General features: G+C 39.0%; 1 protein-coding gene across 1 annotated transcript in view; it reads right to left on the minus strand.

The window, feature by feature from the left end:
• The window catches only part of ITGA11 (integrin subunit alpha 11), a 1,670,941-nt gene that overhangs the window by 378,698 nt on the left and 1,269,004 nt on the right, over nt 1–23,239 (minus strand). Inside the window, exon 14 of the mRNA XM_044077667.1 lies at nt 10,427–10,630. Within this exon, the coding sequence (XP_043933602.1) occupies nt 10,427–10,630 (204 nt within the window). The remainder of the gene's footprint in view (nt 1–10,426; nt 10,631–23,239) is intronic.

Genomic DNA, 23,239 nt, shown 5'->3' on the forward strand with positions numbered 1-23,239 from the left:
ACAGGCATACTAAGGTGAAGGCTTATTACTGTTCTCTTGCACTGGCAAGGGTGAGATTTCAATGGTATAACTCAACGTAGTAAAAAAAAAAACATAATAACTCTTTGCAACAAATAGTCATCCTGAAGACTGAGGGTAACTTTGGGCTACCAGCTTTCATAAGTTTCTAAGCAGTGCCCTTTTAAATGTATCTAAAGCAAAAATCTCCAAAGTTTTATTTGCATTTGTTATGTGAAGTTTTAGCCTGATATTCAAAATATGTAGCAAGTAAGCTTCTCCAGTTAGTTGGAATGACAACATTCTGAAACATTCTGTCTGGAGCCAGCTTTCGCTTACTGTATACATTTCAAAAGCTACTAGATATGCCTCCATATCATTCTCAATTCTAAGCTTCTTCAGTGTTGTACATGAAGTCTGGAATTCCTTGGAGGTAGCCTGCTGCATTATCAAAGTGGAAATCCTCTACTGGAAGTTTAGCATATGTTAATTTGTGGCAGCACATCTGTCTCTCTCTTCTAGACTCTTTTGAACCTAGACCAAGTATCAGACACTGCATGCCTCTCCTGAAGAGTGACACAGTAATGATGCACTTCTCTCCTGATGGGCAGTAGTAGTAGTTTGGTTTTATTGGAGTTTACTAAGTCCTGAGCCTTATCCATGTTTCTAATCAAACTCAGTATCTGCAGTCTATGTATACAAGAGCCAACTGCACGCCGAGTAACATACAAGCACCTTATACAGTATGGGTTTCATTTCTAATCTGATACTCTCCAGACTGTTTCTCATGAGGAATATAAATCAAGGAAGCAGGCAGCTTATGGAAAAGGCAACAGTACAGAAAAATCTCTATTTTTTTGCACTTAAAACACCATTGTAGTGTATAGGGTGGCTTGTGACAAGCAAACCAGTTACTATAATCGGCTATGTGACTTGAAAATTATATTTATAGGTAAGTATATGAAGTTCAGAAAAGAAAATGCTGTTCTTATTAAACAAGTCCATTTGCAGTTCAACATAAAAATTCACATTTTAGGCAGGCTTTTTCACAGTGCAGCCAACATTTATAGTTAGATACAATATTCCTTTCTACACAGTAATTTTACAGAGTTACTGGCCAAAATAAAACAGTAGTAACAGAAAGTTGGCTCTCTGTCCAATTCCTGCAACAGTGAGCAACAAAACTTTAGCTTTTATTAAGCCACAATGTTTACAGACATGGAGGAGACAGGCTGCTGCATGGTTTGTAATAAAAAGACACTCTTCAACTACTGTGGCTTAATTAGAGATGGAAACTCAGTGGCAGATTAGTACTGGTTGTTTTGTTTATGTATTGCTGTAAAGGGTTGGGGTTGGTATAATGGTTAAGGTGTTTAACTTATAGACACAAGGTGCAGGGTCTGATTCTCACATTTGAAAGAGAAATTGGCTATGCTTAAAATGGCCACAAAAGCAGGTAGCCAAGTAATTACCTATGAACCTAAAACAAATGTTTGTTGTATGCTGTTTTACAGTTATTTATTCTAATCGAATGATCCTTATCTTTAAATAGGTTATTACAATAATAATATTGGTTTCTTTTATTTTGTTCTTCCAATTCTCCAGTATTGCTTCTTAATTTTTTAAGCTGCAGATGCTTTTGCCTTTTTCCATCTGGTGGATATTAGGGCTGAATTACTCTAGCAATACAAAATTACACAATTCGTATTTTGTTTAATTTGCTCTTTGTATTGTTCTATGTTTGTTCAAATATATTATGTAGTCCCTTTTAGCATATTAAGTCTGAACACACTGTAAATGTCATATGTCATATGATATGATGTCTCAGTAAGAATTACATTAAGAAAATGAGAACATATGTTCAAGTTTGAGTCTCACAAGGGATAATTGGCTAGGCTTACAATGGCTCGCAAGGGCAGTTAGCTTAGTACTGACCTATGAACCTATGAAGTCATTTGCTATATTAAACATATTTCTGTATGAGCCATGCTTTTGTTTGTCCAGGAAGGAACACATTTTATTTATTTATTTTTAATCTGTCTCTGTCTCTATCTATTCTTTGTTGACCAGGTTAGTCTCACCAGGCTAGTAGCCTCTTTCAGAGGAGACCAGAGGTGGCATCTATACTACTAGTGGGAGGGTGGCCTAATGGTTAAGGTGTTTGCCTTATAAACACAAGGTGCAGGGTTTGAGTCTCACAAGGGATAATTGGCTAAGCTTAAAATGGCTTGCAAGGGCAGTTAGCTTAGTATGAACCTATGGGAAATTTGGCCAGGGAATCAGCTAACTTCCCCTACTCTTTTCAGTAGGTGCTGTGAGTTCTCTTACCTCCACCTGAGCTTCCATCGAGTAAGACATATGGGACCTCAGTTTAACTTCTCATCCATAGGATGACACCATCAGGAGAGCAGCACTCCAGTGTTAACAATCTATCTACTTGGTTAAGGAATAGAACTCACAGCCTCCTGCATCAAAAGGTTGTGCCACTGATGCATGGCTTATGTATACTGCTTGATAACTAATCTGTCAGTGGAAGGTATGCATGTACTGCGCTTTTCTCCTTACATGAAAGAATTACTACCAGACTCTAGATCTAGACAATTTGTAAAGAAGACATCTAATATGCAGTTAGCAATTTTCAAATCCTAATTTAGGTGATCAGTGACAATAAATTAAATCAGTATAAAAGGGAAGAAAGAAGATTCATTTTTATTGGCATTTATGAAAAGGTAATAAAAACAAACCAGAATTCCACCATTATTTAACTGGCAAGCAGCAATCCTGTAACTTTTTTCAGTTTTCAGACTAGAAGTGTCTATTCTTCAGTGGAACAGTAGAAATAAAAAAAAAAAAGTTATGTACTTACCATAACGTTCCATGTGAGTTGTTTATCTTGCCTTCATTCTTACAAATGGGTTCCGAGCTGATCCCTCGGCTCCAAGTCGGTCGCTTTCACAAGCTCGAGGTTTTTGAGTAGCTCGAGGTCAAGTCCCTATCCCATGATGCTCTCTGCCTCACCCCAGATCTAGTTTGCTGATCCCAACATATACAATATAAGAAAAACATGAACATTACTCCAGCTGGAGTAAGAAATCCTACACAAAGACTCACCAGACCACAAATCTCTTACTCGTTCTTCGAGAAGCCTGGAGGGGGTAGGCAGGAGAGAATGTAAGAATGAAGGCGAGATGAACGACTCACATGGAACATTATGGTACATACATAACTTCTTTATGTGAAGTTGTTCAATCTCGCCGTTCATTCTTATAAATGGGTAGCATCCCAAACACCATTCATCCTGGGTGGCTCACGGGAGTATATTCCTAAGGACAGTGGAACCAAAGGAAGCCCTGTCTCTGGAGGCCTTATCTACTTGGTAATGCATAATGAAGGTATGTGGCTTTGACCAAGTGGCATCTGCACATATTGTGTCTAATGGCAGTTTAGCCATATAAGCTTAAGAAGTAGAAACAGCTCTTGTGGAATGCGCCTTCACGTTATGTTCTAACGGTTGAGTCACGGACGAATATGTGAATTTTATACAATCAGTCAACCATTTGGAAAGAGTGACTTTTGACACTGGTAGCCCTTTCTTGGTATCGGAATGAGAGACAAAAAGTTGTTCTGATTTTCTAAATTCTTTTGTTCTATCCAAATAAAATCTGAGTTGTCTGTGAACATCAAGTTTATGCAACATATACTCCAACTTGTTGGAATGGTTACTGAAGAAATAGTTGGGAGTTCAATAGTTTGATTTAGATTAGCCTCCGAACATACCTTTGGAAGGAAGGAAGGGTTAGTCCGGAGCGACAGTCTGTCAGGGTGAAAAATCAAATATGGGGGTTTAATAGATAAGGCCTGAAGTTCGGACACCCTACATGCTGATGTAATGGCCACCAAGAAAATGGTTTTCCAAGACAGGAATTTAAGTTGGCAGGACAATGCAGACTCAAATGGAGGAAGAATAATCATAGATAGAACAAAATTTAGGTTCCAGTGAGTGAGAGGTTGTCTAACTGGTGGTCTGAGATGTATAGTTCCTTTTAAGAAGGCTCTACATAACCTGTGAGACATAAGATTAGAACCTTCAGATCTGAGGTGAAAATTTGAAATTGCAGCAATTGAACACTTATGGTAGCTGCCGCAGCACCTTCATTAAAAAGCTTAGTCAAGAACTGTAATATGCTAGCAATTGGGGTGATGTATGGGTCAATATCATTTTGAGAAGCCGAGAAAGCAAACCGCTTCCACTTGCTGGCGTATAACTTTCTGGTTGAAGTTTTATGTGAGGATACAAGGATATGCTGCACCTCAGAGGAAAGATTGTGGGACCTGGCTATGTTGGAAATTGAAGCAGCCAAGCTGTCAGTCTGAGGGAGTGAAGTGAAGGATGAAGAGCCCCTGACGAATGTGTCAGCAGATCTGTAACTGGGTCCAGAATCCAAGGTTCCTCTAGTTGGTAGAGTTGAAGGAAGTGGAACCAAATCTGTCGAGGCCAATACAGGACTATCAGAATTACAGTACTCCCCAAGGCTTTGGTTTTCTGCAGAAATTTTGGAATCAGGGGAATGGGTGGAAATGCATATAGGAGTCCCAGAAGCCAAACGTGTATGAGAGAATCCCTTGGGTTTTCCCCTGGTGGGGGATTCAGGGCAATGTAGCTTCTGCATTTGGCATTCATGGGGGATGTAAACAGGTCGCAGCAAGGCTGGCCCCATCTACTGAAAATCATCTCTGCTACTTCGTCTTTGAGAGACCACTCATGCTGCATCAGAATGGCTCTGCTTAGTTTGTCCGCGATCACATTGGAATTCCCCGAGATGTGCTCGCTATCAGAAAGTGCCCGTTGGATACAGCCCACTGCCAGACTCTTAAGGCCTCTCGACACAGGGGATAAGACTTGGTTCCCCCTTGCTTGTTGATATACTAGACTACTGACATGTTGTTGGTCTGAAATGCATTTTTTCCCAGAGGAAAAGAGTCTTGGAAGTACTGCAACACCAAAAGTACTGCTCTTATCTCCAGGACATTGATGTGCAATTGTGACTCTGTCTCTGACCAGGTGCCTTGGGCTGTTCTTCCCTGAAAAAGCCCTCCCCACCATATCAGAGAAGCATCCATGGTCACCATGGCTGATGGCGGGGGAACAACAAATGGATGACCTACTGTTACATGGTGGCTGGTCAATCATCATTGAAGATCCTTTTTGCATGAATCTGTAATGATTGTCAAGAATGACATCGGAAGTTGTTGGTAAGATGACTGGGTGAAGAGTAACCATTGAAGTATTCTCATGTGCATGCGCCCTAGAGGAACTGCTATGAGAGTTGCTGCCATAGTACCTAGTAGTTTCAAAACTTGAGAGGTTGGTACTTTTTTGTGTATCAGAATGTCTGATGCCTGTTGCTGAAGTGTGACTATTCTTTCCAGTGGCAGTTTTACCATGGCAGTGGTGGTGTCTAAATCTGCTCCGATAAAGGAAATATGCTGCGATGGTGACAACGCAGACTTGTTGAAATTTATAGTAATTCCTGACTGAGAACACAGTTTTAGAGTGTGATCCCTGGATTGAACTAGTTGATGCCTGGAGGTGGCAGTGAGGAGCCAGTCATCCAGGTATGGAAACACTTGGAGTCCTAGATGCCTCAGGTGAGCCATAACCACTGCCATGCATTTGGTAAACACTCTGGGGGCTGTTGTGAGACCAAAGAGCAGTGCTCGTAACTGATAATGACTGGCTCCCAGCTGGAAATGCAGGTGATCTCTGGATGATCTGGCCATTTTGATATGATAGTACACATGCTTGAGATCTATAGAGCACATCCAGTCACCTGTTCCTAGAAACGAAAGAATCCACTGAAGTGTGACCATCCGGAACTTCTCCTTCTTCACAAAAGGGTTGAGTTTGATGAAGTCCAAGATGGGCCTCCAGTCCTCTGTTTTCTTTAGAACTAAAAAGAATCTGGAGTAGGTTCCGGATCCTATCTGGTCTGCTGGGACTGGCTGGATGACTCTTTTTTTCCAGCAACATCTGAATCTCTATGGTTGCTTGATACCTGAGACTAGGTGAAACGTCTGGGATTTTCTTTCGTATCGAGGGAGGTTCTGTGAAAGGAATGACATATACTCTGGTAATAATGCTTTGTACTCAAGAATCTTTTGTAATATTTTAGCCAGGCATCTGAATACAAAGACAAGCGACCCCCGACTACCTCCAGAGTAGGATAGTTGGGCCTCCTTTCAGGAGCACTGGTAGGGCTTGCCAAAGAACTGATCCCTGTCTCCCTGGTTTTGTGGACCCCCTCTACTGCTTGGGTGGCGTCTTCCATTATTGTCCCCTCCTGTGCCCCTGGGAGGGGTGTTCACTGTGTGTGTTTTGAAAGGCTCCTTGGGACTTGCGGAACCACATTTTTCCACCCTTTTGCCCTCTGGGGTAAGGTCTAGTAGGGGTGGAAAAACGGACTCCTACGGCAGATAGAGTCTTTCCATCTTGTTCACATCTAGTGAGGGTCTCCTTGACTTTAGGCCCAAAAAGGGATGAGCCATCAAATGGGATATTAACAAAGGAAGACTTGAAGGCTTCCACAAAGGAGCATAAAGCGCGCATCCAGGAATGTCTCCGAAGAGCTATTCCTGAACCCCGCTGCCGACTTGTGCCATCAGCTGCATAAGAAATTATGCTCATGGATGAGATAACTATAGAATTAAGGGTATTGAGCTGGGATGTCACCTTATCAGGAACACCCTCAGCTGTAATACACTGTAGAGTATCTCCAAGGTCTTTAAGGAGATCTTTCTGAAGTCTGGTAAAATGTGTTAAATAGTTGAGCGATCGCATAACAAAAGTAGCTGAACTAAAAATGCAATTCCCATGCCTGTCCACAATCCTGGAATCTCTATTAGGAGGATGGACAGTAGAAGAGGTTTCAGACATTTCTTCCTTAGTGGCAGCCACCACCACCATGGCATCAACCGGCACTCCTTTGGTAAGAAACATTTTGTCCTGTGGTGATATAATAAACTTGTTGGGTCTCTGAGGGACAGGTTCCACAGCATCAGGAGACTCCCATGCCCTTCGAGCAACTAAATCCATTAGTTCATCGAAGGGTGGAGTCACCCAGGAGGTGGAGGGTTAAGACCCAAAGACCTTCTGAAGCACCAACTCATCATCAGTAGGGCTAACGGACTTCCAGCCACCCCTCTGTCTTAGGATTTCTAGGATATCAGCAAAAGAGATATCCTCCGAGGGGGACTGTGGGGACCCTTCTGACTCCTCTAAGTCAGTGTCTGATGTGACAGACTCCTTCAGGGAGTCTAAATGCCTCCTCTTGCAAAGCTTCTTCCTGGGAACCTCATCAGTGGGAGCTTCTGATGAGGTCTCAGTAGAACATGGGTCACCCAGTGGGGCTACCTGAGGCTCTGGTCTTGATGCTTTAAAGGGACCAGTGATGCAGAGGTAGAAAGTGGCACTTTCGGGTATGAGGAAGTAAGCTCTGATGAAGTGAGTGTCTTAGAAGACATAACTCTCCTCATGGCATTGAAGGCTTCACTGCTCCGATGCAAGGAATCAGCCAGTTCCGAAGAAGATGGTAACTTCCCCGGCACCAAAATAGTGGGCTCCAACCCAGAGGAAGGAGCTGAGCTCATCCATGCCAAAGATCAGAGTGGAAGGGTCGGAACCGACCCATCGGTTCGACTCTCTCCCCCAGAGCCGACCAGAGAGTGTCAGCTCCCAGACTCCTCGAACAGCATCAAAGTAGTCTGAGTTGATGGAGCTGATGGCACTGAAACAGGCCTCGGCTCCGAGGATTCCACAATCATCAGTTCTACCTCCTCTGGCTCTGAAGGCCCTGCTCAGCTTGGAGAAGGAGCAGACACAGTAGGTAAGGAAGTCTTCGGCTCTGAGACCGGTTGGGCCGGAGACGACAACAATTTGGCTAATGCCGGATTCTGGAGAAGCCTCTGCACCACTCGGTCCACATCCACATCGGAGAGGCCCCTCAAAGAATGAGTTGAAGGGATAGATGAAGCCGCCGACTGTAAAATTGGTGATTTCAAACTTTCGGAGACCGGCTCCAATACCGGGGACCGGCTCCAAAAAACAAGCTCAGTGTTCGGTTCCAAGGACTGTGGAACCAGCGACTGCACCTTTTCAGCCATTTTCAGAGCAGAAGACTTCGGCTCCTAAGAAGCTTTTGAAGATTTAGATCCCTTTGAAGATTTAGAAGTCTGGTCAGTCTTATCAAGAGCATCCTGAAAATCAGGTTTCAACAACCCCCTATCCACTAACTTTCTCCTATGTTCTAACAAGACTCTGCTGCTGAACGAATGAGAAATGGAGCAGTCCTCCTGCAGATGGACTGCACCCAAACAATAAACACAGGAAACATGTGACTCAGTAATTGACATTTTTTGTCTACATTTAGGGCATTTCTTAAACCCTGACTTCTGTTTTTCTTTTTCCTTATGATCAGCCATAAGCCAAAACTGCCTAGGCAAATGAACATACTGGCTAGGCTAATACCAAATAACCAAAAATAAGTGGATTCCACAAGAAACCAATAAACCAAAAATGTAGAAATCACGGAAACAAAGATGCAGGTCCCACTCAAAAGTTCCACTCAAAAGTTTATTGGATACTGGTAACAAAGAAAACGAATTACACCATACAATGGTGAGTGGAACTTTTGAGTGGGACCTGTATCTTCGTTTCCGTGATTTCTATATTTTTGGTTTATAGGCTAATACCAAACCATAAGGTAAACAGTTAAAGATTCAAACAGTTAACTGCCTAGACAAACAAGCACCCTGGCTAAGCTAACACCAAACTCTAATATCTGCAGAAAAAGATACCAACAGCTATAAAGAAAAACACTGGAGCACTAAGAAGATACAGTTATAGATGCTGTAAATGAGATTAGGGACTAACTAAAATGTGGCCATGAAAGGCCTAAGAGCAGCCACTCTATAAATGAAGATTTACCTCAAAAAGGGATAAAGAAAAGGGCTAGTACTAGTGTATTGATAACCTGTGACAAAATGCACACTTCTAAACAATTACTAATTCTATAAAAGATGAAAAATACTGGCACGAGCTCGACTCTCGACCTCCGATCTGTTGCAGCGGCAAACTAGATCTGGGGTGAGGCAGAGAGCATCATGGGATAGGGACCTGGCCTCAAGCTACTCAAAAACCTCGAGCTTGTGAAAGCGGCCATCTTGGAGCCGAGGGATCGACTCCGAACCCATTTGTAAGAATGAACAGTGAGATTGAACAACTTCACATACAATGTTTACAGCAAACAAGTTAAGTTGATGAACAGCTGTTTATAAGCAGAGGTGAATCCCTAAATGTTTTTAGTCTGCACAGGACATTTCAGGAATTGTTTTTTTAGCTTCAGTGGAACATGGTAGGAATAGATTAGTTTGTTTTGTTAGAGTAAAATTAATACACCGGGGAAAAGCATGCTAGATTTTTATTTATTTATTTTACTTTGATGCAATTAAATTAATATCTTTAAAACCAAGTGTAAGAAGGACACATAACTGAGAGCTATGCTTTATTTGCATTTGTTCATTTTTAATTGCACAGTAATATTACTATAAGGTTAAGGTAATGACTAAAGGTGTACATTATTTGTAAATGTATGTTTCTCATAAAAAATATCTGATCTTAGTCACTTCCCACCTCAGTATCTCATATTATTTTTTTAACAGAGGTTGAGCTGCAACTAGAGCAACAGTATTCTTACATTGTTGTTCTGTGGTTTCATAACACTTTGTCAGTTCTGGAAGTGGGTGATCTCAAGCTTCATAATACAGGATACAATAAAGTTCTATAATTCTTAATGGGAGGATGGAGAATTAAAAAAAAAACGAAAAATGGTATGCAAACAAAGAAAGGGAAAGTTTGTGTACTTCCAAAGTTCAAGGCACTGTAAAATGGAGAAATGGGTGGCCTGAAAAGTTATAACTTCTAGTAACAGGAAATACTTAATTTATAAGTTACCCAACCATGTGAAAGAAATGTAACTGAAGAGAAAATATTGCTCCACTAGAAAATGATTGTGGAATTTCTTTACAAAGAATGGATGTAAAATAATTTAAAACTGGGAAGTGAAAGCCTGATGATATGCAAGGAAAAGCTTTATAAAAATTCAGAGGCATTATTGTTTAAAACAATTAACTGAACATTTTTGATATCCCACAAAACTGGTTTTGTGCAAGTTTTTGTGTTCCCAAACATGTGTTACACTTAAAAAGTTTAATGATAAAAAATACATGGAAACACACTGTAATAACATACTAGAGAAGTCTTATAACATTCAGTGATTTTTGACATGACATTTCTTCAAAATTATACCCTGTCATTACAGTGATCTACCAAAACCATGATTTATAAACTGAATATAGCATGCATAACACTGACCTGCTTGTACTTTGTGACAATGGTGTCTTTATATCCATAGAAGATGTAGATCGCACCTTGGTGGTCATCCTCTAGGGGGGCACCAACTACCACATCATTATAGGAGTCGTAGTTTAAATCAGGGACAGCACTGATTGAAGAACCAAAGCGTGCATTATGGGAATTCTTTACAGTTTCCAGAGATCCATCAACAGCAAGTCCATTCTGAAAAGAAACTAGTACTTTTCTGAGACAGAAAATGTAACTTAAAAGAGCCAACATTATTATACTAAAAACTGCACATTTTCAATTATTCTTAGCTAACTGATATTTTTTATTTTTCACCATCAACAAACAATCACCATAAAAGTAGATTTCACTTCTTTTTTATTATTAACATAGGGACCTATTTTCCACAATTTGAAAAAAATACAGGACATGTACCTATAAAACAGAAGTCATTAAAATAAAGACATTAAACACAAAAATGAACTGATCTTGATTATGCCATATTAAACATTTCTTTCATTTATTCTCTGATGCCATGCTCTCTTCCACAACAGCCTTATCAGTAGACATCTGGCATCACAATTTATTAGCAGAGGTGCAGTTTCATAGTGATACTTATATCTTACAAGAGTTAATAATAATACAGCACTGAATATATTAAATTGTCTAATTTAATCAAATATTGCATAAACATACTAATAAACTATTGTCTGTTTGTCTATTTTCTATGTACATAGCATAAATCCTCACATATAATTAAACTGCTTTCCATGAGTTTGCTAAATATTTCTCAAAACATTTATGTAAGTAATTTTCAATAACTCTGGTGGTGGTGGGGCTCTAAAAACTGCCATAGTTAAAAAACAAACAAACAAAAAAAATCTTTAATGTTTTTCTCCTATGTGTAATCGCAAGATTTGAAAAAATGTGTCTTACTGTTCTAATACATCTCAGGTGGGTCCATTGCCTCCAAGTACATCATGCCAATATACAGCTAACTCTTTAATGACCTGCCTGTTCTCTGCCATAGCTATATAATTAGATATACTACATACATGTCTGATTCTAATAGCTAGTATTCACAAACAAGATCTACAGCCAACTTCTACACCTTCAGCCAATATTCTAATTTATACTGCCTATAGTTAATATTTTGGGAACTGGTTGTAATGCCATATCATGTTTTCTTCTTCTAAAGAGTTTCCTTTCCCCCAACAAAAACTGTAAAAAACATGTGTCATCAGATGTTGAGCTAAAATGTTGGTAGCCATGGAATTTAAAAATATTTTCTTGTAGAAACTGTTGCAGTTTTTGTGGAATACTGTCTCAGCATCTACTAGGAATAGGTTCACTCCTAAAAATATGGCTTCTTTTTGTTGTGCCTTTCTACCTCTTCCTGCATAACAATATTGGGACTCAATCTAATATTAATATGTGGACATTTTTAATACCTTCAGCAAATATTCTATTCATTGTAGCTTCATAAGGTACAGTGTCTTCTCTTTGTAAGGTTTATGTTTCATGCAAGAGTACGGACAAGGCTGAAGCTTGTCAAATAAATCTTCAACATATATTATGATGGACAGGTTTCATATTGTTCATCTTTCAGAGGACTGTTATTTATGCCTTTAGTACATTTTGCTAACATGTCCTTCAACATTTAAGGGTAGTAAATCACAGACATGGTGCATAATGTAGAGAGCTAGTGGATAGAATGATATATGTCAAATGATTACACAAGATATTAAGACATCAGTGCAGCAAAGATACTATACTGCACAAGCATACATCTGGTATGCAGTGCATACACAAGAGCTATATAATGCAAATAAAGGTGTTGATGCAATTCACAGACAACTATATTGCATATCACATATATCATTTCAAACTGTATTAAGTAAGCACTAACCAATCAGAAGCCACTGCACTTCAATAGTCACAATGTTACCAAAATAGTGGTCAATCTTACAACAGCAAAATACAGTGTATAACCAAGTCAGGTCCATCACTCTCAGAGATATAATCCCTATGCAAAATGACATTCATACTGCAATGATATGGAACAATATGAACAGACTACATTTAAAACATACTAAAACAAAAAACATGCTTTTTGGTAATCATAGAAAAAAGCTAAGGTCCTATTCCCTAGATTTTAAAGATTTTAACAGTATTCTAAGTGAAATGTGTACAGTGGATATAAAAAGTGTACACACCCCTGTTAAAATGCCAGTTTTTTGTGATATAAAAATGAGACCACGATAAATCTTTTCAACACTTTTCCCACCTTTAATGTGACCTATAACATGTACAATTCAATTGAAAAACAAACAAATATGTTAGGGGAAAAATATAAAAATTAAAAAACATACAATAAGCTGGCTGCATAAGTGTACACACCCTTAAACTAATACTTTGTTAAAGCACCTTTTGATTTAAATACAGCATTCAGTCTTCTTGGGTGCTGTAATTAAATCAAAAGGTGCTTTAACAAAGTATTCACTCTTCTTGGGTACTTCCGCGGTGGTGCAGCGGTAGCATTGTTGCCTCACAGCAAGAGGTTCTCCTGTTTGATTCTCAGCTGGAGTGCAGGGAGTGCCTTCTGTGTGGAGTCTGCATGTCCTCCCCTCGGTTGGGTGGGCATTCGAAACACATGCGTAAATGGGTGTGCCTTCGTTGAAGGTTGGACGTCGAGCTGGCACCTTGGCATTCGTGAAAATCTACTGCCAATCATTAGCGGACCGGAGTTCCGCTGTGGCGACACCTAACTGGGAAAAGCCAAAAGACAACAAACAAACAAACATTCAGTCTTCTTGGGTAGGAGTCTATCAGCATGGCATATCTTGACTTGGCAATATTTGCCCAGTCTTCCTTGCAAAAGCACTCCAAATCTATCAGATTGCAAGGGCATCTCTTGTGTACAGCCCTCTTCAGGTCATTCCACAGACTTTCTGTTGGATTAAGTTATCTGGGATCTGGCTGAGCCATTCCAAAACTTTAATTTTATTCTGGTGAAACCATTCTTTTGTTGATTTGAATGTATGCTTGGGGTCATTTGCATGCTGAAAAGTGAAATTCCTCTTCATCTTCAGCTTTCTAGCAGATGCCTGAAGGTTTTGAGTCAAAAGTGACTGGTATATTGAACTGTTCATAATACCCTCCACCTTGACTAAAGCCCCAGTTCCAGCTGAAGAAAAGCAACCCCAAAGCATGATACTCCCACCACCATGGTTCACCATGGGGATGGTGTTCTTTTGGTGATGTGAAGTGTTGTTTTTGTGCCAAAAGTACCTTTTGGAATTGTGGCCAAAAAGTCCAACCTTGGTCCCATCAGACCATAACACATTTTTCCACATGCTTTTGGGAGACTTGATGTATTGTTTTGCAAATTTTAGCCAGGCCTGGATGTTTTTCTGTGTAAGAAAAGGCTTCCATCTTGCAACCCTACCCCATAGTCCAGACATATGGAGAATACGGGAGATTGTTGCCATATGTAGTACACAACCAGTACTTGCCAGAAATTCCTGCAGCTCCTTCAGTGTTGCTGTAGGTCTCTTGGCAGACTCCCTGACCAGTTTTTATCTTGTCTTTTCATCAATTTTGGAGGGACATCCAGTTCTTTGCAATGTCACTGTTGTCACATATTTCCTCCACTTTTTGATGACTGTCTTCACTGTGTTCCATGGTATATCCAGTGCTGTGGAAATTTTTTTGTAACCTTCTCCTGACTGATACCTTTCAACAATGAGATCCCTTTGATGCTTTGTAAGCTCTCTGTGAACCATGGCTTTTGCTGTAGCAGAGAACTTAGTAAATGTCAGGAAAATCCTACTAGGACAGGTGATCTTTATTTGGGGTTAATCAGAGCCTCTTTAATTGAGGGCAGGTGTGTACCCAAGAAGTCTGAATGCTGTAATTAAATCAAAAGGTGCTTTAACAAAGTATTAGATTAAGGATGTGCACACTTATGCAACTGGCTTATTGTACGTTTTTTATTTTTTAGATTTTTTTCCTCCAACAGATTTGTTTTTCAATTGAATTGTACATGTTATTAGTCACATTAAATGTGGGAAAAGTTTTGAAATGATTTATTGTGGTCTCATTTTTTATATCACAAAAACCTGGCATTTAACAGGAGTGTGTACACTTTTTATATCCACTGTAGTTCTTCAAACCCCCAGGCATTTGGCTCAACCAAGTTCTGAAATCTTCAAACTCACACGAACAAAAAAGAAAAGAAAAGAAAAATTAATTACGTTCTCTTCTGGGCTGGAAACATTTCTCATTTTCTATTCCTTCCTGGAAGATCCACCATAGGCAAAGGCATCCTTTTTTAATGACTTGAATATAGCCCTACATTAATGACCACAGCATCACTCAGATATACCAAAGCATTCAGATCATCTCCAATAAAACTTGTTGGCTCATCATCAACTCCTCACGACAAGAACATCTGTGCCTAATAATCAGCAAAGCTAAACAGTCACTCACTAAACAGAGTTGATCTTCTTTTAGCATCTCTATTGTTCAAACCCTTTAATTTGGAATCATATTTCCCTCTAGTTTCAGAACTCACAACTAAAATCTTAAAACCTTAGAAGGCATAATCAAACAGCTCTAATTAATCCTTCCACTGTTTCATTCTCTACTTACTTTCCTTCTTTCTTTCTTTATTACTGTCTGTCTCTGTTTCCTTTACTGTAGACCTTCACCAGTTTCTTCCTTTCAGCTCCTTCTCCAGAGGGCATGCAGTCTGCCATGGTGCACACCCTGCTTTACTGCATAACCCCAAATACCATGTTTCACTTACATACTACTATGGTGTATACATTGCTGAAATGAACGATATAGACTGATGCTGCTCATTGCATTATTTATTTTACTTTGGAATGCAGTAACATGCGCTGTTCTGTTTTAGTTTTGCTTTCTTTCAGTACTGTGGCATCATTAATGTAGTGAGACATATGCTATACAATATATGCAAAAAGAACAGAACCAGCAAAACATGAATCCTGAAAATAACAATTTATTGTGACAGGTTAAAAGACCTCCACATATGCAACACTTTTGCAACAGATCGGTTTCGGTAGGGTATACACAATCTTCATCAGTGAAATAAAACAAAACAAAAGTGTGACAAAAATATAAAGAGGTTACAAAATGCCCATTGGTTAATTCAGAAATTGTCATTAAGCCCAGGTGGGAATAATCCCCCCAGTTTGATAATCCATTTATTTTCCTTAGTATTAAGAATTGAATGCCAGCCTGCTTTATTTATTCTGTTCCCTTGTATAATATCAATAACCATAAATGTAAATTTGGCAGTATTGTGTACCAAAGAGTGTTTATATAAAGCATTCGTTATCTTGTGTGTCCTAATATTGCTGATGTGTTCTGTGATTCTAATTCTAAGTGGCCGGGAAGTCTGTCCTACATAAAAAGCACCACAGTGACAACTGGCCAGATAGATAAGCCAGTCACTGCTACAGTTGGCAAAAAATTTAATATCATAAACCTGTGAACAGTTCCGGCTCGACAATTGTTTGGATTTGTCAATTTTGTCACAATTGGTACAATGTCCACATGGAAAACAACCCATGAGTGGATCCCCTGACAATGTAGTTTGTTTAAATTGAGTGTTATTATGCCTGCTACCATGCTTAAAATGATTAAAGAAACCCGCAAAATTTTTGCCTTTCCTAAATGAAAACTGGCATCGATCTGGAATAAATTTGGAGATGTCAGAATCATATTGTAAGATGTTCCAATGATTGTTAATACTATCAATTAGTTGATTCGAATTCTGGGCATAGGTAGTGGTGAATCTTAATGTAGTGCTTTTATCAGAGGTGTGTTTCTGATACTTGAGAAAATCATTTCTCTTAGAAAAATTAGTCATGTTGCTGGCACTGGACACATGGCCCATAGGGTAGCCCCTGGACCTGAATCTTTCAGTTAGATCCCTCCTATGATATTGAAAGGCATTGTCAGTGGAACAAATGCGTTTGATGCGGATGAATTGTGACTTAGGAATATTGTGTATGACATGAGGGGGATGAAAACTGGAGGCGTGTAAAATAGTATTGTATTCAGAATGTTTCCTGAATACTTCCGTAGATAATGTGTGATCTGGCAATCTGGTGATGGCAACATCCAAAAAAGTAATTTTATTGTAATCATAGTGTACAGTAAATTCCAAACCCCAAATGTTGTTGTTAAGATACGAAATGAAATCCATAAGGCCTTGTATGTCTCCTCTCCAAACCATCCAGCAGTCGTCAAGGTAACGGCGCCAAATGTCAATGTGTTCCAAATAGATGTTGTTCCGTGAATTGTAAATTATGTGATGTTCAACAAAGGCCATGAAAAGGTCAGCATAAATGGGAGCAAAAGAAGCTCCCATAGCTGTACCCTTGACCTGCCAATAACATTTGTCTTGATAAAAAAAGACATTGCTGGTTAAAACAAATTTGGCTAATTCCACCAGAAAAGAGTTAAAAAGGGGTTGATATAAACCAGCTTGATCTAACCAGAAGGACAAAGCCTCCAAGCCAAACTTGTGAGGAATATTGGTATACAGGGAACAAACATCTAGAGTGCACATTAGCCAGTCCTCTTCCAACTGACTGTCAGATATGATGTTAAGAAACATGGTGGTATCATGTATACGTGATCGTACAAAAGTCAACAATGGTTTTAGATGCTGGGTAAGAAACAAAGAAAGGGGTTCTCTGATGTACCCTCTCCCAGACACAATGGGATGACTAGGGGGATTAATAAGACTTTTGTGAGTTTTCGGTAGAAAGTATATGTATTGTGGATTTGGGTCATGTACAATAAGTTGTTGTGCAGTTTCCTCTGTAATAATAAATTCATCCTTGGCCCAAAGAATAAAGTCTTCAATCTGTTTTTGAAACCTGGATGTTGGATTAATTGTCATACGTGAATAATATTTTTGGTCTGACAATTGTCTGATGGCTTCCTTATCATAGTCAAGCCAATTTAAAATCACCACGGCACCCCCTTTATCAGCTGAGATGATTACAATATTCTCATTTTTCTGTAAGTCAGCAATGGCCTGCCTTTCGGCTAAAGAGATGTTATTGGTTTTCCAATGTAAACCTTCACCAGAAAAATGTAGATCTTTGAGAATATTGCGCTGAAATTGAAGTACATTTGGATGCATTGGTGGATTAAATTTAGATTTGTGGTAGATGAATTTGTCACTCATAGAACTACCTGAATCACCAAAAAACAATTTTCAGATTTAGTAATCTGCAAAAAGAAAAGACATCCTGAGCCATACTATCCTCAGTGATGATAAACCCAGGTACAAATGATAGACCTTTATTCAACACTGACAATTGGGTGGGAGAAGGTACAAAATCTGACAAATTCAAAACATTGTTGTCAAAAGTCGCATTTATTTCTCCAATACCATTTTCAATAACCCCTGAATGTTTGTGATGCCTTCTGTGTTTCCTGCCCCCCGTGTTGCTTTGACCTAAAGGGACAAAACCTGGGGTTCTTTTGGGGCCCGGTGAACCCAAATTGGACTGTGGCTCACTATCTGTATATGAGGATGCATCCTCAGTTGAAGACCCTGATGTATGTCCAGATTTTTTAAGAATGGATCTGGGTCTTTTCTTCCTTGAGAACCTATTAAAATTGGAAGTGAACCTAACTTGTTTCGTATTTACAGCAAAGGGATTGGAACCCTGATAGTCCCCTTGATCCCTCTGGAATTTTTTAATCTTTCTGCTGCGTAATTGTTCTTCCAATATTTTGATATCCCCTGCTATCTTGTTTAACTGGGATCTGAAGAATGGTTCATCCTCATAGGGCTTGATAGCCTCAACCAATCTGGTAACAGACTGGATCTCAGAATCTATGGTCCTGTCACAGAATTTAGATAATGATTCAACAAAAGAATTAGTCGCACGTTGTTGAATAGATGACCACTGTTCAATGAGTTCCTCATCCGCATTTGAAACCAGGGGCTGAATGAGCACCCTTAGCCCCCTGGGTGTAATACCCTTGGCTAAATAGGCTTTGAATAATTTCGAGTGCCATATGCTAGATCTCAGGGTTTTAAGATGTATAAACAATTCTTGAAAAGCTGAACAACATTTAGATTCAGCATCTGAGGAACCCATATTGTTGGTCAATTCCCCAGTATTGCAATCTGGACATACATCAGGGTCTTCAACTGAGGATGCATCCTCATATACAGATAGTGAGCCACAGTCCAATTTGGGTTCACCGGCCCCCAAAAGAACCCCAGGTTTTGTCCCTTTAGGTCAAAGCAACACGGGGGGGGGCAGGAAACACAGAAGGCATCACAAACATTCAGGGGTTATTGAAAATGGTATTGGAGAAATAAATGTGACTTTTGACAACAATGTTATGAATTTGTCAGATTTTGTACCTTCTCCCACCCAATTGTCAGTGTTAAATAAAGGTCTATCATTTGTACCTGGGTTTATCATCACTGAAGATAGTATGGCTCAGGATGTTTTTTCTTTTTGCAGATTACTAAATCTGAAATTGTTTTTTGGTGATTCAGGTAGTTCTATGAGTGACAAATTCATCTACCACAAATCTAAATTTAATCCACCAATGCATCCAAATGTACTTCAATTTCAGCGCAATATTCTCAAAGATCTACATTTTTCTGGTGAAGGTTTACGTTGGAAAACCAATAACATCTCTTTAGCCGAAAGGCAGGCCATTGCTGACTTACAGAAAAATGAGAATATTGTAATCATCTCAGCTGATAAAGGGGGTGCCGTGGTGATTTTAAATTGGCTTGACTATGATAAGGAAGCCATCAGACAATTGTCAGACCAAAAATATTATTCACGTATGACAATTAATCCAACATCCAGGTTTCAAAAACAGATTGAAGACTTTATTCTTTGGGCCAAGGATGAATTTATTATTACAGAGGAAACTGCACAACAACTTATTGTACATGACCCAAATCCACAATACATATACTTTCTACCGAAAACTCACAAAAGTCTTATTAATCCCCCTGGTCATCTCATTGTGTCTGGGAGAGGGTACATCACAGAACCCCTTTCTTTGTTTCTTACCCAGCATCTAAAACCATTGTTGACTTTTGTACGATCATGTATACATGATACCACCATGTTTCTTAACATCATATCTGACAGTCAGTTGGAAGAGGACTGGCTAATGTGCACTCTAGATGTTTGTTCCCTGTATACCAATATTCCTCACGAGTTTGGCTTGGAGGCTTTGTCCTTCTGGTTAGATCAAGCTGGTTTATATCAACCCTTTTTTAACTCTTTTCTGGTGGAATTAGCCAAATTTGTTTTAACCAGCAATGTCTTTTTTTATCAAGACAAATGTTATTGGCAGGTCAAGGGTACAGCTATGGGAGCTTCTTTTGCTCCCATTTATGCTGACCTTTTCATGGCCTTTGTTGAACATCACATAATTTACAATTCACGGAACAACATCTATTTGGAACACATTGACATTTGGCGCTGTTACCTTGACGACTGCTGGATGGTTTGGAGAGGAGACACACAAGGCCTTTTGGATTTCATTTCGTATCTTAACAACAACATTTGGGGTTTGGAATTTACTGTACACTATGATTACAATAAAATTACTTTTTTGGATGTTGCCATCACCAGATTGCCAGATCACACATTATCTACGGAAGTATTCAGGAAACATCCTGAATACAATACTATTTTACACGCCTCCAGTTTTCCTCCCCCTCATGTCATATGCAATATTCCTAAGTCACAATTCATCCACATCAAACGCATTTGTTCCACTGACAATGCCTTTCAATATCATAGGAGGGATCTAACTGAAAGATTCAGGTCCAGGGGCTACCCTATGGGCCATGTGTCCAGTGCCAGCAACATGACTAATTTTTCTAAGATAAATGATTTTCTCAAGTATCAGAAACACACCTCTGATAAAAGCACTACATTAAGATTCACCACTACCTATGCCTGCAATTCAAATTAACTAATTGATAGTATTAACAATCATTGGAACATCTTACAATATGATTCTGACATCTCCACATTTATTCCAGATCGATGCCAGTTTTCATTTAGGAAAGGCAAAAATTTAGCGGGTTTCTTTAATCATTTTAAGCATGGTAGCAGGCATAATAACACTCAATTTAAACAAACCACATTGTCAGGGGATCCACTCATGGGTTGTTTTCCATGTGGACATTGTACCAATTGTGACAAAATTGACAAATCCAAACAATTTTCCAGCCGGAACTGTTCACAGGTTTATGATATTAAATTTTTTGCCAACTGTAGCAGTGACTGGCTTATCTATCTGGCCAGTTGTCACTGTGGTGCTTTTTATGTAGGACAGACTTCCCGGCCACTTAGAATTAGAATCACAGAACACATCAGCAATATTAGGACACACAAGATAACGAATGCTTTATATAAACACTCTTTGGTACACAATACTGCCAAATTTACATTTATGGTTATTGATATTATACAAGGGAACAGAATAAATAAAGCAGGCTGGCATTCAATTCTTAATACTAAGGAAAAGAAATGGATTATCAAACTGGGGGGATTATTCCCACCTGGGCTTAATGACAATTTCTGAATTAACCAATGGGCATTTTGTAACCTCTTTATATTTTTGTCACACTTTTGTTTTGTTTTATTTCACTGATGAAGGTTGTGTATACCCTACCGAAACCGGTCTGTTGCAAAAGTGTTGCATATGTGGAGGTTTTTTAACCTGTCACAATAAATTGTTATTTTCAGGATCCATGTTTTGCTGGTTCTGTTCTTTTTGCTTTATGTTACCTTTGGGACCGTGCAATTGCCTCACGCGCAGGAACTTTTTTCATGATACAATATATGCCACAGCACACACTTTCAAAAAGTATTTCTTCTGTGTACAGAAATGTGCAAGAGTTCAAAACTGTTTGAAAAAATGCATATATCTGCATTTATGGTTCTATATTTTGTTAAATTGCTTATTTTTGCATGGTTAGACATTTTTATTTATTTGACTTCATGGGCTATAGATATGGGGGGGGCTATATTCTGGAAGCTGGTATATCTTCATTAAATAGTGGCTTAACCCCTGACTGACAGAAATGTCCACCATCTGATATTCAGTAGGCAGTACACAGGGCACCAAATGAATCTGGATACAGATTTTATTAACTTAACTGCTATGATCCAACAGTTTCAGCTATTCTGAAGTGTGTAAACTATGTAATTTCAGTTAAATAAACTTATGAGTGAACCATTATCAAAGAATCAGCCAGTGCATGCACATTATAAACTTTGGGAAGAGAAGACTTAGAGCTTTAGTACTTTGTAAAATATTATGACAGAAAAAAGTACCACTGTATTTAAATGGATGGAACAGCACAAATACAGGTAGATCACAGGTAGAATAGAAAGCTCTATTACTAGTGCAAATCTGAAAGCGTCATCAGGGTTTTTGTATATAAACAAAAGTCTACTTTTCCTGTTCGATTCACTAATGTGGTACACAGTTACCACCCTGGTGTAGTGCACACTACAGACCTGCACATCTTTCAGAAAGGTACAGTACATTATGATCCACCACTTGTGAAACATTCCTATTGTTCATGAATGTTTCTTGAATGACACTTTGTAATATACTGCACACCAAGAGGTGTATACACCAGTGGTCATGTACACTGAGGAGCAGCATTATGGTTCCTGCTGCACCTGTCAACAATGGATAGACTTGTATATATTTGTAAGGAGATATGAACAGTGTAGACGTCTGCTATTGCACAGGTGCCAAGTGATGTACCCATGGAATTACCTGCTCCATAGTCCTAACAAGTGATAATTCATAATGGTTTTGCCATCATTAGTCAGGAGTGTGGTGATGCCATTTAAAGATGTGTGAGGAAGTTGCATTTGGTGAGAACCTTGTGGATCACTGTATGAGTGCACGCATAAGTTAGGTTGTCACTGAGTATTAATGTGACTGGCGCACTTCTATATAGCACCACTGCATTTCTTTTGAATTAAACATATTTATAAGCATTAGTCACCATCAGACAACATTTCTGTGCTGATACTGCTGCCCAACAACACTCTGTCGAATACCCATATGGCTTTTTTTTTTTATTTCCACACCAGTTGGTCACAGTAGGAGTAGGACTGCCATAAAGTTTGGGCTGTAATATGCAGTATTCTTGTGAATTGTAGAGGATTATGTGTCACCTCATTTGTGTGCCTAAAGTGTACTGGACTCTTATATGCATGCAGTAATATATATGGATAAATCAGGGGATTTTAACATTTTTTATGAATTGTAGAGGGATCTTATATGGGGATTGACTGCTTTCTGGCCATATGCAACTGTTGGCCATGTTTATGAATCTCAGGAAGTATTTTTCAACCATGATTTCTATGATTGGGAGATAAATTTCCACAACCTGCAGTGATCTTACAGATAACATTAAATACGTTGGATTGTTGCAGAGGGCATACTCTCCTTTCTGGAAGTTTTGGGGGCCTTTGATGCAGTATGACAAAGCCTAGTTGTGATGAGCATGGCTTTGCTGAATATTTTAAAAGTTTAGAACTATGCTGCAGTTTACGAAATTAAATCAAGAGCTTGAAGCCTATGAAGTATGTTGAGGCATTGGTAAATAATAGTTTGAATAATTAGGGCAGTGTTAACTCACAAGATGTACCTTCATTAATCAAAAAGAATTGGTCACATTTGCCTATATATCTTGCAGCAAAAGTTTAATCAAATACCCCATTAACCTGACACGCTCTCTTCCCTGGGTCCTTA

The sequence above is a fragment of the Protopterus annectens genome, chromosome 7.part0 (genome assembly GCF_019279795.1).
Source record: "Protopterus annectens isolate FY-2018-M chromosome 7.part0, PAN1.0, whole genome shotgun sequence".
Classification (NCBI taxonomy): Eukaryota; Metazoa; Chordata; order Ceratodontiformes; family Protopteridae; genus Protopterus; species Protopterus annectens.